We start from the raw sequence: 18814 nt of genomic DNA, 5'->3' as shown, positions 1-18814 counted from the left end.
TAACCGATGTCTTGACGCACATTCCCCAATATCCTTCACCAACACAAGACACAGAAGTTGTTATGTACCAGCAACAACATTGCCAGTCAGTACAGTGTTGGGTGCATTGTCCAGCTGGAAGGCACCACTCCAATTCAAGTTCTCTGTTTCCTGTCTGTCTTCATAAGTCCCCAGGAAGAGCACAGTTGTGATGAGGTTGCACCTGTAGGTGTTGGAGCCTGTCTCGTCTCTTATGCCTGCCAGAGGGATGGAAAATGAGAGGGAAATGAGGAGAGGAAGTGCACTAGTGACTTCATTAATGAATTTCCACTTTATGAATGGTTTCTGTTACACAAATTACTAAACATGTATGATTAATTAAAGGAAAGGTAGTAAAAAGCTTTTCGTCTCATCAACTCCTCTCGTCTAACTGACTGTCTTCAGCCTCTCTCTCATTGCCACAATGTTGCATCTCTAGCTATCTTCTACCACTATTTTCATGCTAACTGCTCTTCTGATCTTGCTGACTACATGCCTCCCCTCCTCCCACAGCCTCATTGCACAAGACTCTTTCTTCTCTCATCCCTATTCTGTCCACCTCTTTAATGCAATAATCAACCAGTATTCTCAATCATTCATCACATTCTCTGGTAAACACTGGAACTCCCTGCCTGCTTCTGTATTTCCACCTTCCTATGACTTGAACTCTTTGATGAGGTAAGTTTCAAGACACTTATCCTGTAATTTCTGACAACTACTTTTTACTCTGGGGACCAGCAGCTCAGTGGGCCCTTTTTTCTTATAATTTTGTTTTCCTTGGCTAGTGCCCCTCCTACATAAAAATAAATAAATAAAATAATAATAATAATAAAAATAATAATAAAATAAATAAATAAATAAATAAATAAATAAATAAATAATAATAATTAATTAAAAACTATAAACACAAACACACACACACACACACACACACACACACCTGAATCTAGCACATATAAATAGATAAGTAAATAAATAAGAAAAACCATATGAATACACATAAAAAAAAAAAATAAATAAATAAATAAATAAATAAATAAATAAATAAATAAATAAATAAATAAATAAAACGCACACACACACACACACACACACACACACACACACACACACACACACACACACCTGAATCCAGCACATGATAGATAACGTTCTCCTCCACTACCATGTTCAAGGTCTTGATGAGCCCAACAGCCACATTATAGTTGACATTGAATGATGACCTCTTGACGTAGCTAGAATGGTCATCAATGGCATCAAGGCCCAGGAAGGCAATGGAGTAGCGTGGGTCAGTGATGTCGGTGAAGCCTTCCTGCCCCATGTTACGGAACTCCACGCCATCCACTTGGGCCGAACCTGAAGGAGGGACAGAAAGGAGTAGTGGTGATGGTATTGGTGGTGGTCATGGTGGATGGAATGTAGTGGTAATAGTAGAGTAGTAATGGTTTTATTAGTGGTGGTGCATGTTAAGGACCACACTCTGAAAAACTTCTGGCTGCACCTCTGCTCTGAAAAGGCTGTACTTGAAGTTACACAGGTTTTTAAGGATGTTCTTATGGTTCTAGTGAGAAATGAACAAGATTTCTACATTAACAGCAGGAGAAACACTCTTGAGAACCTGGTCAGTCATCTCAGTGGCCTTTGAAAGCAGTCATGGTGAGAGAGGGAAGCGTTTCCTTAGTGTGGTACAGGGAGTGTGGTGGTAATTGTTTTAGCAGTAGTTGTTATAGTAGTGGTGGTGGTGGTGGCAGTGGTGGTGGTAATGGTAGTAGTAGTAGCAGTAGTAAGCATTCAAAGAAAAATGGAACAAATCATCATTAAAAACATCACTTGATCTTCCAGACTTACCAAAGCTTCATCACTTTATCTTCCAGATTCACCAAAGCTTTACCAATCAGCTTATCTTTCACTCAACAAAGCTTTACCAATCAGCTTATCTTTCACTCAACAAAGCTTTACCAATCAGCTTATCTTCCAAACTCACTAAAGCTTCACCAACTAGTTTATCTTCCATTCTCACCAAAGCTTTATCACTTTGTCTTCCAGACTCACCAAAGCTTTACCAATCAGCTTATCTTCCAGACTCACCAAAGCTTCACCAACTGGTTTATCTTCCAGACTCACCAAAGGTTTATCACTTTATCTTCCAGACTCACCAAAGCTTTACCAATCAGCTTATCTTCCAGACTCACCAAAGCTTTACCAACCAGAATATCTTCCAGACTCACCAAAGCTTCACCAATCAGCTTATCTTCCAGACTCACCAAAGCTTCACCAATCAGCTTATCTTCCAGACTCACCAACATAATGCTTGCCATTCTGGAAGACTGTGGAGACCAGAATTCTTCCCCCGTTGCTGTTCTCCGTGACTCCTTCCACCACAATGTTCCGGCTCAGGAGACCGACCTCCCCAGCCAGTGTGATGGAAGTGCCGTCTGACAGCGTGTGTATCTCCCCTGGGTGGAGAGACACAGATTTAATTGATGCCAAACTTGCATGTGTGTCTTTGTACCTGATGCTTGTGTCTATGGATTGCTGGGAAGGAAGAGTCTCTATTTATTCCTTGCATGTTCTACTCCTCTCATTCTGTCTCTTCTTGATAAATAGAAAGCTTTCATTGATTACACACTTGCTTCTGTCTATTCATATCTGATGCTTGTGTTTATGGATTGTCATGAAAGTGTCTATTTATTTCTTGCATGTTCTAATTTTCTCATTCTGTCTTCTCTTGATAAATAGACAGAGATTTCACTGATGACAAACTTACTTTCTACTTATACCAGATGCTTGTGTTTATGGAATGTTGTGATAGAAGGATCTCTTTTTATTTCTATCCTCATATGTTTTGGTTCTTTCATTCTCCTCTCATCTCCTTCTCTCAAGCCTCCACCACTGTGCTTCATTTATTTCTGTCCTAACAAGCTCTTCTATATCCAATCTCTCCCATACTGAACACTCTGACCTCCCATTCAACTGCAGGTAATTGTCTTGCACCCACTGCATCTACCACACTCAAATATTCCTGTCCTTACATGCTCTACTTCACTCATTCTCTTCAATACTCCAGCCACTCTGATTTCCCATTTCATTGCAGATCACTGTCTTGCACCCACTGCATGTCACACTCACATACACTCACTTATTCATCTTACTCTCTGCCATTCTTCCTACAAGATCAGACTACCAAAGAATGCTGTGTTTGACACCCTCAGGCACTACACATTGCATTCCTTCTCCTTAACCTGATATATATCACAAACGTTATGCATTCTCCTTACTTCCACCAAGTGCTAGATGGAATTCTGGAGAAGAGGTGGGAGTGTAGACTAAACTAATGTTTCAGTAAGTGAAGGACAAGGAGCAAAACACTCACCAAGGTGCTGGAATCTGAGTGCTGAGTCTAGGGTGAGTGTGGCACCATTGATTGCTACCACTCGCCTCACTTCGCTCTCTGTTGCCTCTTTTGCTGTTGTTGTCACAACCACCTGAATGGCAGTGTGGTGAGAGGTGAAGGGAGAGAACGGGAGGTAGAGCAAGGCATGGGAGAGGAACACAATATGAAAAGGGACATGATCTCAGGAGAGATAAATGGAAGGGGAAGAGAGGAAAGCAGAGGGAGAGAGAAGTATGAAAAAGGGACATAATCTGAGAAGAGGTAAATGGAAGGAAAAGAAGAGAAGCTGGACTAAGACATGGGAGAGAGAGGGAGACTTAAGGAGAGTAAAGCAGAATAAAATAATGAGAAATAGAGAATAAGAAAAGGGGGATATGATAGATGATCCAATTATACTCTTCTTTTTCCTTCCCCTTCCTTCCCTGTGCTTCCCCTTCCTTCTCTCCCCCTTCTCAAACTACCTCTAAAATATTAGTAAAACACAATAAACAATACCAATGCAAAATTTCTGTCCAACAACTACAGCTTTTCCTCTTCTTCCTTCCCATCTTCTTGCCTTCTGACTGAACCTATTCTTACCTCACCTAACCCAATCTAACCTGGCGTCCCCTCACTCAGTTTTCTCCTTCTCTCTGTCTCTTAATCTATCCTAACTTAATTTCACCTTACTTTACCATGTATCTCACCTAACTTAACCTTACCTTAAGTTTCTTATTTAACTTAACCTAACCTAACCTAACCTCACCTAACCTAACCTACTCATTCAGCTTTCCCATTCTCTCTGCCTCGCAATCTTGCCTAACTTAAGCTTATCTTACCTGAACATAATTAATCTAACTTTGTATCTTTATTCTGCCTTCTCCTTCTCTCTGCCTCTTAATCTAACCTAACCTAATCTAACCTATAACTTAACCTTACCAATCCTAATGTAATCTAACTTAACCTTACCAATCCTAACCTGACCTTACCTTACCTAGCCTAACCTAACCTGATCTCACCTCATCTGACACCCCTCCACTCACCTCCTTGTTGAGCCAGGAAGCATCAGGAGCCTCAGCCAGAGTTATGTGGCTGGTCCCCACTTCCGCTGTGGCCCCAAGCTTGTACCACGATCTCCCCCACACCTGCCCATGCAGCCTGAGATAGCCAAACACACCTGCAACATACCAGACCTTCATCTCACACCTGTAGCTATCTTTATAACAAGGGTGATAAAAGCAAAATTCTCATGGTCAGTAATCAAGATAGAACAAGAAATAATGAGTTCAAGCTGAAAAATATTTCAGTGAGAGAGAGGAAGGAACTGATTCTCAAATAAGGTGGTAAATGAATGGAATGAACCCAGTAACCAGGTTATTAGAGCTGAGTCATTAGGGAGCTTTAAAAGATAATTAGACAAATTTGTGGATTGGGTGATAGGTGGAAATAGATAGGCATGTTCTGTACAAGGACTGCCACGTATAGACCAGGCAGCTTCCTGCAGCTTCTCTTGTGTTCTTATGTTCTTATTTTCTTCAGCCTCTCATTGTTATTTGCCACATCTCTCCTCCATCACCAGCTACTTTGAGACAAAGCACTCACAGGCAACAACAAGGAAGTCACAGGTACCCACAACAAGACATTCACTGGTAAGAACAAGCTGCCTCCAAGCATTATAGGGACTACAAATTGCAAAACCCATTCTTTTTATCTCCTTTTTCCTTGTACGTGTTTATAAAGATTTTGTACATCATTCTTGGCGCTGTGCATTGTTGTTTATCTCAGTGAGAGAGTTAATGCATTGTTAATTACCTTATCAGCAGTCTTCCTTCGTTGTGTCAAGTATTATTCTGTCACTAGTGTTTTTCTAGCCTTTATCGTGACCTTTGAGAATCAATAACTTTTTAATAATCTTCTATAACCTGCCAGCCTCTTTTTTGCAGCCTCTCAGTATCATCAATGACCTTCAAATACTTCTTTACAACCATCTGAGCTTCTCTTGCAACCTCTGTTCATCACTAACAGGCTTTTAACACTCCCCTTACAACCTGCCGCCCTTTCCTTGCAATCTCCTAGCACCATTAATAGATAAACGCCTTTCCAAACTCCTTTACAACCTTCCAGAATCATCAACAATCTTTCAACTCTCCTATACAACCTTCCAGCACCCTTCCACAGTGTTCCAGCACATACCTATAGTTTTCCAGCCCAGGTTCATGCTATAGGCATCAACATCTTCAGGGTCCATCAGGCGAATGATGAGACTGTGGGTGAAGGGAGTGTCTGAGGAGTAGCCAGCCACTAAAGAGCCTCCCTGGTGGTGATGGAGCAGCAGAGTTGGTTAGGTGTCTTAATCTTAGTGCAGGGTGTGGTGTGTGGAGAGATGAGGAGGTGATACAGGCAAGGAGTGTTAACTGAAGATCAGATTAACACACACATACACTAGAAAAGCGGTGACACAAGCAAGGGGTGTTAACTAAGATTAGATTAACACATGCATGCACACACGCACACATGCATGCATGTGCGCACACACACACACATACACACACACACACACACACACACACACATACACACACACACACAGGAGGAGGCAGTAGGCACCTGCCAAAATGATAATTACTCCCAGTGAGGTCTAAAGCACTGGATCAGGGGGTGCTGTGAACTTATCATTAAAACCAGCTGTGACCTCACTGAATGTTTCCCTTTGTGTCTCATAACACAAGGGGCAGGACAACTCTATTCCTCCACACAAAACTATAAGCACCTAATAACACACACACACACACACACACACACACACACACACACACACACACACACCTTTCACTCAAAAATTCAAAATTATCATGGCGACTCTTACACCAGACTCAGAGTCCCCATCTGCGGAAGGGACCACAAATGTCCCCAGGTCAGACTGCTCTTCTGATAATGACCCTAAGTGTCTTGACACCCCCCTCAACTTTTTCATTAACTTCTTCAACATTCGCAGTCTAAGATCTCATTTTCAATATGCGGAACATCACCTCTCCTCTTCTAAATCTCATCTTCTTTTTCTCACTGAAACCCAGGTGTCATAGGAAACTAACAGTAGCCCCTTTTCTGTTCCCTCCTACTTTCTCTATCCTCATTTTCAATCCAAAGATGGATGTTGCATTTATGTGTGCAATGACTTAACCTGCTCTCGTGCCCACACTCTTGAATCTTCCGAGTTTACACATCATCTGGCTACGACTACAGAGTCACTCTCAAAATAAATTTATCTGTGCTGTATACCTCTCACCTAACTCCTCTGAGTGTAAGAAATTCTTTGACTACTTAACTTCCAAAGTGGAGCACATTCTGACTCTCTTCCCTTTTGCAGAGATCTCTACTCTTGGAGACTTCAATGTTCACCACCAGCTTTGGCTTTCCTCTCCCTTCACTGACCATCATGTTGAATTAGCCTTCAACTGTGCTATCCTCCACAACCTAGAGCAATTGGTGCAACACCCTACTTCTATTCCTGACTGTCTTGGAGATACGCCCAACATTCTTGACCTTTTCCTGACCTCTAATCCTTCTGCTTACGATGTCACCCTCTCATCTCTGTTGGGCTCCTCCGATCAAAATCTCATATCTTTATCTTGTCCTATCGCTCCAATCCCTCCTCAGGATCCCCCTAAGCAAAGGTGCCTCTGGTGTTTTGCCTCTGCTAGTTGGGGGGACCTGAGGAGGTATTTTGCTGATTTTCCTTGGAATGACTACTGCTTCCATGTCAGAGACCCATCTTTGTGTGCCAAGCACATAACAGAAGTGGTGGTGTCTGGCATGGAGGCATACATTCCTCACTCTTTTTCTTGACCTAAACCTTCCAAACTTTGGTTAAACACATCTTGCTCTTGTGCTATGCATGATAGAGAGGTGGCCCACAAAAGGTACTTAAGCCTTCCATCACCAGAATCTCATGCACTTTATATTTCTGCCCGGAACCATGCCAAGTCTGTTCTCCAACTAGCCAAAAACTCCTTCATTAATGGAAAGTGTCAAAATTTTTCAAGATCTAACTCCCCTTGTGACTTCTGGCATCTAGTCCCAAAAAATTGCCAATAACTTTGTTTCTTCTTCTTTCCCTCCTTTATTTCAACCTGATGGCACCACTACTATCATATCTATCTCTAAAGCTGGACTCTTCCCTCAAACCTTTGCTAAAAACTCTACCTTGGACAATTCAGGGCTTGTTCCTCCCTCTCCTCCACCCTCTGACTACTTCATGCTACCTATTAAAATTATTCACAATGATGTTTTTGCATGCCCTCACTGGCCTAAACCCTTGGAAGGCTTATGGACCTGATAGAGTCCCTCCTATTGTTTTCTGAAACTGTGCCTCTGTGCTTGGACCTTGCCTAGTCAAACTCTTTCAACTCTGTCTGTCAACATCTACCTTTCCTTCTCACTGGAAGTTTGCCTACATTCAGCCTGTTCCTAAAAAGAGTGACCATTCTAGTCCCTCAAACTACCATCCTATTGCTTTAATTTCCTGCCCATCTAAAGTTTTTGAATCTATCCTCAACAAGAAGATTCTTAAACATCTATCACTTCACAACCTTCTATCTGATTGCCAGTATGGGTTCTGTCAAGGCCACTCTTCTGGTGATCTTCTGGCTTTCCTTACTGAGTCTTGGTCATCCTTTTATAGAGATTTCGGTTAAATTTTTGCTGTTACCTTGGATATATCAAAAGCATTTGATAGAGTGTGGCACAAAGCTTTGATTTTTAAAGTACCTTCCTACAGCTTTTATCCTTCTCTCTGTAACTTCATCTCAAGTTTCCTCTCTGACCATTCTATTGCTGCTGTGGTAGACAGTCACTGTTCTCCTAAATCTATTAACAGTGGTGTTCCTCAGGATTTTGTCCTATCACCCACTCTCTTCCTATTATTCATCAATGATCTTCTAAACCAAACTTCTTGTCCTATCCACAACTACACTGATGATACCACCCTGCACTTTTCCACGTCTTTTCGTAAACGTCCAACACTTCATGAAGTAAACATTTCACGCAGGGAAGCCACAGAATGCCTAACTTCTGATTTTTCTAAAATTTCTGATTGGGGCAGAGCAAACTTGGTATTGTTCAATGCCTCAAAAACTCAATTCCTCCATCTATCAACTTGACACAACCTCCCAGATAACTATCCCCTCTTCTTCAATGACACTAAACTGCCCCCTCTTCTGCACTGAACATCCTTAGTCTGTCCTTTACTTATAATCTAAAATGGAAACTTCAAAGCTCATCTCTAGCTAAAACAGCTTCTATGAAGTTAGGCATTCTGAGACATCTCCACCAGTTTTTCTCAACCCCCAGCTGCTAACTCTATACAAGGGCCTTATCCACCGATGTATGGAATATGCTTCACATGTCTGGCAGGGGTTCTACTCATACACTCTTCTAGACATTTCTCTTCTAGACTTCTCTCATTGCCGCAATGTTGCATCTCTAGCTGTCTTCTACCCTTATTTTCATGCTAACTGCATGCCTTCCCTCCTCCCACATCCTTGCTGCACAAGATTTTCTTCTTTCTCTCACCCTTATTCTGTCCACCTCTCTACTGCAGGAGTTAACCAGTATTCTCAATCATTCATCCCTTTCTCTGGTAAACTCTGGAACTCCCTGCCAGCTTCTGTATTTCCACCTTCCTATGACTTGAATTCCTTCAAGAGGGAGGTTTCAAGACACTTATCCTTCAATTTTTTACTACCACTTTGGACCCTTTTATGGGAATGGCATCTCAGTGGGCTTTTTTTTTTTTTTATTGGATTTTTGTTGCCCTTGGCCAGTGTCCCTCCTACATAAAAAAAAACATGCATCAACACTAAAATGAAGAGGTGACAGAGGCAAGAAGTGTTAACTGAAGTGAAGACTAAGCAGAGATACTGAGACAAGACTAAAGAAGTGTAGCTTTGGCTCTGTATGTATATAACTAACACATACTCACATACAGAGGCGAGGAGTGACAGAGGCGAGGAGTGTTAACTAAAGAGAAGACTGGACAAACAGAGATACAAAGACAACCAGAGGAGTGTAGTTGATGCCGTGTACACCACAACCAGCTAACAACACAGGTACCTACAAGGCAGTCACAGGTGCTGACCTCCATCACTGCTACTCACCTGGATGTAAATAATGGTGGCCTCAAATCTGTGGTCCATCGTGTCATCAAACTCAATGGTGCCATACACAAAGACACGGCCAAGCTTGGGTGTGGCCGTGTCCACAACGAGCCACATGCCTGTAGGGTATACCAGGGTATGATCAAGTGAAGTTGAGTAAAATGTCATAAGGTGTAACTGAGTGTAGTTTGGTGTGACAGGGTGTAGTGTAGTGTTTACTGGGTATTACTGAACATGGTTTAGTGTGGCAAGGTGAAGGAGTGTAGATAATTTATGCTTACACCCAAGAAAAAATTAGTTTCAGTACCAAGGAGACAAGAGAGAGAGAGAGAGAGAGAGAGAGAGAGAGAGAGAGAGAGAGAGAGAGAGAGAGAGAGAGAGAGAGAGAGAGAGAGAGAGAGAGAGAGAGAGAGAGAGAGAGAGAGAGAGAGAGAGAGAGAGAGAGAGAGAGAGAGAGAGAGAGAGAGAGAGAGAGAGAGAGAGAGAGAGAGAGAGAGAATCGTGTGTTACAAACTTAGTGAGTTTTTATTCTAGAGTGGTGGATATAATGCAAGAAAGAGATGGATGGGCTGATTGTGTTTATTTAGACCTGAAGGCAGCCTTTGATAAAGTGCCACACAGGAAATTGTTGTGGAAGTTGAAGCATAATGGTGGGCTAAGGGGGGGCTTGCTGAGATGGATGGAAAATTTCTTGACAAACAGAGAAATGAGAACCTTGGTAAAAGTTCAAAAATCATCATGGAGGGAAGTCATAAGTGGAGTACCCCAAGGCTCAGTACTTGCACCAATCATGTTTGCAGTCTATATAAATGATATGATGGAAAGTGTGAACAGCTACATGAGCCTTTTTGCGAATGATGCAATGTTGCTGAAGAAAGTTGAGAGTGCAGAGGACTGTGGAACATTACAAGAAGACCTGAACAAGAAATAAGAGTGGAGTTATAGATGGGAAATGGAATTTAATTTAAAGAAGTGTAAGGTAATAGAATTTGGAAAAAGTACAAGAAGAGTAAAAGGAAATTATGTGTTGAATAGTGTAAGGTTGAGTGGAGCAGAAGAAGAAAAGGATCTCAGTGTTACAGTGACTTGTAACCTGACCCCGGAGAGACACATTGGCAAAATTACAGGAGTAACCTATTAACTTGTTGAGAAGAATAAGGCAAGCCTTTGCATATATGGATGAAGAGATGGTCAAGAAGATGATCGTGTCGCTGATAAGACCCAGACTAGAATATGCAGCAGTAGTGTGGTTGTCATACAAGAAAAAAGATATAAGGAAGTTGGAGAGAGTTCAGAGAGCAGCTACGAAGATGGTACCAAGTATCAGAGACTTGTCATATGAAGAGAGACTGGAAAGGATACATCTACAAACGTTGGAAAAGAGGAGAGAAAGGGGAGACATGATTGCGATATATAAAGCATAAAAGGGAGTAGAGGAGGTGGACTGGAGCAACTTAATGGTCTGGGATACACGGAACACTAGAGGTCATGGAAAGAGGCTGAAGAAGAGTGCTTGTAGAAGAGATGTCAAAAAGTATAGTTTCCCATATAAATACAACAGTAAATACACACACTTACTCTCAGGAATCACAATCTCATCTCCCTCCACGGGCAGGCTGTATTCTGCCTCTGTTGGGTGGCCACCAGTACCGACTGGCACATGCTTCCACGTCTCCACATCAGACCAGCGGAAAGTTGCGTCTGGATGTGTTGTGGGGACTGGTCTAGGGTCAGGTGCAGAACATCCTTTGTGCTGACACCTAGAGAGAGTAGAGAGTAGAAAGAGAGAGAGTTGAGAGAGAGAGAGAGAGAGAGAGAGAGAGAGAGAGAGAGAGAGAGAGAGAGAGAGAGAGAGAGAGAGAGAGAGAGAGAGAGAGAGAGAGAGAGAGAGAGAGAGAGAGATTATTTGTAATTAGACTATATTGTGATGATGATTCGGTGTTTCATCTTGACAGCTTGTATTGAGATTTTCAAGGGTGTTTTCATGATTCTACTGATAGTTAAAGAAGGGTATTGAGAGTCGAACAGATGCTCATAGTTTTCAAGGGTGTTTTTGTGATTCTAGTGATAATTTTGACAAGCTCTGGTGGAAGTTTTGGGGTTTTCAAGGATGGTTTTGTGATTCTAGTGATAATTTTGGGAGGTTACAGATAGTCTGACAGGCTCTGGTGAAAGTTTTGGGATTTTCAAGGTGTTTTTGTTAGTCTAGTGATAAGTTGGGGAGGGTAATGATAAACTGACAGGTTACAGTGGAGTTTAAGAGGGTTTTCAAGGGTGTTTTTGGGATTCAGTTGGTAGTTTAAAGGGTACTGATAGTCTGGTGAATTATGGTGAAAGTTATAGGAGTTTTCAAGGGTGTTTTTGTGACTAGTGATAGTCCAAAAATTTTACATCACCAATAGCAAACAAACACACACACACACACGTCGTCATCAAGTAAACAAGCAGCAATCCAAGCTCCTGCAGAGAAAGATTTTGTTTGACCATGGCCACCACTAGGAGCTTAGAATGTGTTCCCGGGTAGGAGCTGTGCTCAAGTAGACAAGTAGAGTTCTCCTGTCTCCAGAAATAAATAAATAAAAGAAAATTTAAGTAATAACAGAGGTAATAAAATGAGTAAAAGCTCCAGCAAAGCGGACGCCATAGGTGGGAGTGGAGTGTTGCCAGCGGGGTCACCATTCCCAGGATTTGAGGAAGATAATGAACTACATGATAAAAATGTAAGGAAGGAAAGTGGCTTTGATGGAAGGGATGATCAGTGACCTCACTGAAAGAGTGAAAAAAATTAGAAAAAAAATAACATGACCTGGAAGAGGAAAACAAAGAATTGAGGACTATGTGCTGATCTAAAAACAAAATTGAAGGAAAACAATGATATTGTTAAAAAAACAGGAAAATGAAGTGATAGGGATGAAAAGTGAACATCAAATCTGGAGGAAGGAAAAAGAGGAAGAAAAAGTTAACTTTACAGAAATCATAGAAGAGCAAAAGAAGGAAAGGACAGATTTAAGTAAGGAAACTGTGAAAATGATCAAACAGGAGGAATCGATGGTAAGGGACACAGTGGACAAAAAGAAATGTATTGTTATATATGGATTAAAAGAGGAAACTGAGCCAGTAAGATACAAGAGGGAAAGAGAACAAAAAAAGGTAGCAGAGGACATTGTAAAAAATATAGAGAGAAGGGGAGGACTGGATAAGTGAAATTGAGGAAATACATAGACTGGGGAAGTATATAGAAGGAGGAGAACAACCACTGAAAGTAAAATTTAGGGCACAAACAACAGCCATGGAAGTGATATTGAATGTGTGGAAACTGGACAAGACAGAGCAATACAGGAAAGTTTGGATAAAGAGGTACATGAATGAGGAGGAGAGACTCAAGGTAAACGATCTAATAAAAGAAGCAAAGGCAAAAAATGAGAAAAGAACAGAGGAAGAGAAAAAAAAGTTCTATTGGAAGGTAAAAGACAAGAGGCTCAGGAAGTGGTATCTGACAAAAAAAAGAATAGAAAATGTAAATAATGTATGGAAAAAAAAAAGTGGACAGTGGCAAATACAAATATAAATGATTTAATATCAATACTGCGAGAATTGAATAATTATATTAAGATGAAGCAGCCCCACATCATGGTTATTACTGAAGTTAAACTAAATGAGACAACAGAAAATATAAGAATTGGTAATAGTAATTATAATGTGTGGATAAAACTAGAAATAATAAGAAAGGGGGAGGAGTCATGTTACTTGCAAAGAAGAGTATAACAGTGGAAGAGGTTGAAATAGGAGAAGGAATGACGGAAGTAATTAGAATTCAAACAAAAAGGAAAGGAAAAGGAAGAAGAGATTTTGCAGTGGCTTATGTACCCACAGAGACAAATGCATGGACACAAGAGGATTATAAATTATTGTTAAGAGATACTAGTAATTGTTTGGAGAGAATACTGGTAGAGAGTAACAATATAATACTTATGGGTGACTTTAATTGCAAGGAGGTATGCCAGAAAGAGTGGACCATGGATGGGGGAGAAGAATCATGGGAATAAATGCTTCTAAATTTAATAATGACAAATACTATGACCCAGTGGATTGGAGAAAATACAAGATTTGGGGGTAATGAAGCAGTATCAAGGCTAGACTTTGTGTTTACAAAGGAAATGAACATCATTGAAGGAATAAATCATAAGTGCCCACTAGGTAAAAGTGACCATCTGTTAATTGAATTCAGTATCAGCAGTGGTGCAATAGAAAATAGGAATGAAATTTACAAGAATGGGAGATATAATTACAAGAAAGCAGATTTTATCAGGTTGAGGGAATATTTTGGAGAGGCTAAATGGAAACAACTGTTCATGGCAAGCAGTACGCAGGAAAAATGGGACATATTCATGGAAATTTATAATAAAGCGGTCAGCAGATATGTACCAAAGATCAAAACAAAGGAAGTGAAAAAGAAAAAAGACTGGTTTAATACGAGATGTATAACAGCAAGAAAAAGAAAAAGAAGCAACATGGAATAGATGGAGAAAAAAAAAGAGGAAGTGAGAAATGGGAAGATTTCAAGAAAGCAAGAAACGAATATATCAAAATCCTGAGAGATGAAAAAAGGAATTATGAGAAAGATATAGTTAACAAATGGAAAGGTGCACCGAAGTTATTCTTCAGATATGTGAATGGGAAGATGAAAAACAAGCAAACAATAGATAAATTAACAAAAGATGACATTACATACGAAGATATATGGCTACAAGCGAAATTAATGAACAAGTGCTTCCAGTCAGTATTTACCAAAGAAAGCAAATTTGAAGGAGAAAGAGCATGGCACAGAGACAATGTGATGAGAGAGATACAGGTGGACATAAGTGAAATTAAAAAGATTATGAAAGATTTGGATATAAATAAGGTTCAATGACCAGATGGAATGTCCATCTGGATACTTAAGGAAAGTTGTGAACAACTGGCAAAAGGTATACACAATACCATAGTATGTTCTTTTAAGGAAGGAAAAATTCCTCTAGACTAGAAGAGAGCCAATATTGTGCCCATTTTTAAAGGAGGTAATAAAGATCTATTGAATTACAGACCAGTGTCCCTAACAAGTGTGGTGGCAAAAAATAGTAGAAAGAATAGTTAAAAACAGATGAATGGAATATTTAGAAGAAACACATACATTGACTGACAGACCATTTGGTTTCAGAAGTGGAAGATCTTGTGTCATGAATTTGGTGGGCTTTTATAGCAGAGCAATTGATATAATTCAAGAGAGAGAGGGTTGGGCACACTGTGTTTATTTTGACCTAAAAAAAGCATTTGATAAGGTACCACACCAGAGACTGCTATGGAAAATTCAAAATATAGGGGGTTTGCAAGGAAACACACTGAATTGGATTACAGACTTCTTGAGGGACAGAGAAATGAGAACAGTAATAAAGGGAGAAAAATCAGAATGGTGTAGAGTTACAAGTGGAGTACCACAGGGGGACAGTCTTAGCCCCATAACGTTTCTGGTGTATGTCAATGATATGATGGATGAGGTTGACAGTTATATAAGTCTGTTTGCAGACGATGCAAAATTATTGAAAAGAGTGGAAAACAATATGGATTGTGAAATATCATAGAAAGATCTAAATAAGATATATAAATGGACTAAGAAATGGGAAATGGAATTCAATGCAAATAAATGCAAGGTGATGGAATTAGGAAAAAGCAAAAGAAGATTGACAAGTTCCTACACCACGGGAGAAGTGGAAATTAAGAAAACCAAAGAATAAAAGACTTGGGAATTACAATAAGTGATAATTTATCACCAGTAAAACATGTAAACAAAATAGTTGGGGAAACTTATGAGTTACTAAGAAAGATGGAAGGGGCATTTGCTTTTATGGATGAAGAGATGATGAAAAAGTTGATGGAATATGTGATTCAACCAAAACTGGAATATGCCACAATTGTTTGGTCACTCCATAATAAAAAGGGAATAAGAAAAATAGAAAGGATCCAAAAAGCTGCAACCAAACTGGTACCAAGTTTGAGAGATTTAACCTATGAAGAAAGATTAAGGAGATTGAAGCTTCCATCATTACAAGAGAGAAAAGAAAGAGGGGACCTGATAGCTATATACAGAGCTTTAAAGGGTAAGGATCAAGTTGACAAAGAAGACTTATTTGTGTGGGACTCAAGAGCTACAAGAGGACATGGAGTGAAACTGAAGAAAACAGGAAGCAGAAGAGATGTCAAGAAATATGGTTTCCCAAATAGAAGCATAGAAATATGGAACAACTCAAATGAAACAGTGGTACAATAAAAAAATATTCATGAATTTAAAGTTAAGCTGGATGCTTATAGATATAGAGACAGGACACCATGAGCATACCTCTTTTTCCTGTAAAACACAGCTAGGTAAATACAACTAGGTAAATACACACAAACACACACACACACACACACACACAGATCTATTTAGATCTGAAAAAAGCTTTTGATACAGTTCCACATAAAAGTCTCATATGGAAACTGGAACATCGAGGAGGGCTAAAAGGAAAAATACTTAAGTGGATGAAGGATTATCTCCAAGGTAGGGAAATGAGTACAGTAATCAGAGATAATAAATCAAGTTGGTGCGAAGTAACAAGCAGAGTACCACAAGGGTCTGTGTTGGCACCTATAATGTTTCAGGTCTATATAAATGATATGATGGTGGGTTTAAATAGCTACATTAACATGTTTGCAGATGATGCAAAATTGATGACAGTAATAAAGAACCAAGAGGATTGTGAGGAACTACAGAGGGATATTGATAGAATTTATGAATGGAGTAAACGATGGAAATTAGAATTCAATATAAAGAAGTGCCATGTAATGGAGATGGGAAGAAGTAAAAGGAGACCTTCATGGGAGTATAAGATGGGAGGAATCACAATACCAAAGAGCAAAGAAGAAAAAGACTTGGGAGTAATAATTCAAGACACGCTATCACCAGAAAAACACATCAATGGAATATTTGGCTCTACATATAATTTGCTAACAAATATCAGGGTGGCATTTAATTACCTAGACAAAGAAATGATGAAGAAAATCATAACACACATGATACGCCCCAAACTGGAATACGCAGCAGTGGTATGGTCTTCACACAAGAAGAAAGATATAAGGAAATTGGAAAGAATACAAAGAACAGCTACAAAAATGATACCTGAATTGGAAGACCTAAGTTACGAGGAAAGACTGGAAGAAATTGGATTACCAACACTGCAAGAAAGAAGGGAAAGAGGAGACCTAATAACAATGTTCAAATTAGTAAATGGCATGGAGAAGATAGACAGAGATGACCTAGTTGTAAAAGTGGAGGAAAGAGATAGACGTACAAGGGGACATATGAAGAAATTAAAGAAGAGTCATTGTTTGGGAGATATTAAGAAATACAGCTTTCCGCATTGAACGGTTGAAATATGGAATAACTTAAAAGAAGAGATGGTTGCGGCAAAGAGTGTGCACATGTTTAAAGAGAGATTGGACAAATTCGGGTATGGAGACAGGACTAATTGAGCTTTGGCTAGGACCCTGTACTATACAACTAGGTAAATACAACTAGGTAAATACACACACACACACACACACACACACACACACACACACACACACACACACACAAATGGAACATGAAAACTTAACTCAATGCAATAAAAATAGAAATACACAGATAAATACATACTTATACACACTGAAACTGATCTGCCTTGATTGACCAGGAACTCGGTCATCAAACACCATGTTGCTATGCCTTTTTGTAGTCTTTTTACTGTGCGACACTGAAACACAGGGAGAGAAGAGGAGAGTTAATGGCACTGGCAACAACCATAACAGAAGAGCAGTATTGTAGGACAGGACAGGGAGAGAAGAGGAAGGTCAATACTGCTGGCAACAACCATAACAGAAGAAGAATATTGTAGAACACGGAAATAGCATGAGGAGAAGTTATATTGCAGGCAAGACCATCACAAGGAGAACAGTACAGTTGGGCATTGAAACACAAAGAAGAGATTTTAATTTACACAACAACACAACCCCAGCACAGTCACCTCACCCAGCCACCACTCCCAACACATCACCATCTCACTCTTCCACAGCAGATTTCAGGCAATGAGAGAATTTTCAGACAATTTTCAGCAACGGTACCACTCATGATACACAACACAACACCAGCAGCGGCTCAGTCACCCAACCCACCATTTTCAACACACTCTGACCTTGCTCTTACCCATGTACGTGAGTTCCTTTGAGTCTGTGTCCCAGTAGAAGTCCCCATGAATGTTTGTGGTGGGGTCAGGCAGGGACTCCAGGCTCTCCCTCTCACCCTTGGTCGTCCTGTCAAGTTAGGCAATGCCACATTAGGTCAGGTTAGATCACACACACGGACATGCATAGAAATAGAGGTTTGGGATTAATGAAGTGAGGAGATGGGGTTAATAAAAGAGAATGTACAAGATGGAAGCACACGTGTGTGCAGGCACACGCACACACTTAAGCTATGAAGAAAGACTTGAAGAGATGGAATTACCAACACACCAAGAGAGAAGAGAAAGAGGAGACCTTATAACAATGTACAAGTTAGTAAACAATATAGAAAGAATAAGCAGAAATTACTTGTTACCACAGATGAAGGAGGGAGAGAGACAGATGAGGGGGCATGTGAAGAGAATAAAGAAGAGTGGATGTTCAAGCAACATCAAGAAATACAGCTCCCCATACAGAACTATTGAAATCTGGAATGATCTGAAGGAAGAAGTGGTTGTAGCAAATAGTGTACACATGTTTAAACAGAAACTGGATAAATATGGTTATGGAGACAAGACAAAATGAGCTTTGGCTTGTGCTCTGTACAATACAACTAGGTAAACGCAACTAGGTAAATACACAATGTAAATACGAATGTTCATTAATATGAGCAGTCTACATGCAAAAAGAAAATGTGCTCTTGATATTGTTCCCTTTGCTAACCAAACATTCAAATTTGGCATACAGTATGCTGCTTTGCCACTAACTACGCAGTGCAGCAGCATAGCAGAGGGCCGCCCACTGCCCCAGGACACAGGCCCTGTAGCAGTTTATTATGAGACGCTAGTTTAAAATTTAAATTTAATTTAAAAACATATTGTACTGCACCGCAGTGAGTCTGCCTTGAGACTCCACAGTGCACGGACCTCTGCCAGTCTGCCTCTGAGAGGCAAAGAGACAGGAGAGTTGTGCTGCATGGTGTAGAAAGCCTGCT

The 18814-nt window shown here is 40.2% G+C and overlaps 1 protein-coding gene across 7 annotated transcripts in view; it reads right to left on the bottom strand.

Annotated features, from left to right (window-relative positions):
* Window positions 1-18814, bottom strand: part of LOC135091517 (fibrocystin-L-like) — a 136284-nt gene that overhangs the window by 34375 nt on the left and 83095 nt on the right. For all 7 annotated transcript variants that reach the window (XM_063989241.1, XM_063989237.1, XM_063989235.1 and 4 more), the window contains 10 exons: window positions 17804-17910; window positions 17258-17354; window positions 11125-11306; window positions 9547-9665; window positions 5585-5705; window positions 4435-4568; window positions 3392-3503; window positions 2319-2474; window positions 1144-1374; window positions 69-236 (listed from right to left, as the gene is read on the bottom strand). In XM_063989241.1, coding sequence (XP_063845311.1) covers window positions 69-236; window positions 1144-1374; window positions 2319-2474; window positions 3392-3503; window positions 4435-4568; window positions 5585-5705; window positions 9547-9665; window positions 11125-11306; window positions 17258-17354; window positions 17804-17910 — 1427 coding nt within the window. The remainder of the gene's footprint in view (window positions 1-68; window positions 237-1143; window positions 1375-2318; window positions 2475-3391; window positions 3504-4434; window positions 4569-5584; window positions 5706-9546; window positions 9666-11124; window positions 11307-17257; window positions 17355-17803; window positions 17911-18814) is intronic.

Source organism: Scylla paramamosain, chromosome 37 (genome assembly GCF_035594125.1).
Source record: "Scylla paramamosain isolate STU-SP2022 chromosome 37, ASM3559412v1, whole genome shotgun sequence".
Lineage (NCBI taxonomy): Eukaryota > Metazoa > Arthropoda > Malacostraca > Decapoda > Portunidae > Scylla > Scylla paramamosain.
The sequence above is the reverse complement of the archived record's forward strand: the minus strand, read 5'-3'. Positions and strand labels throughout refer to the sequence as shown.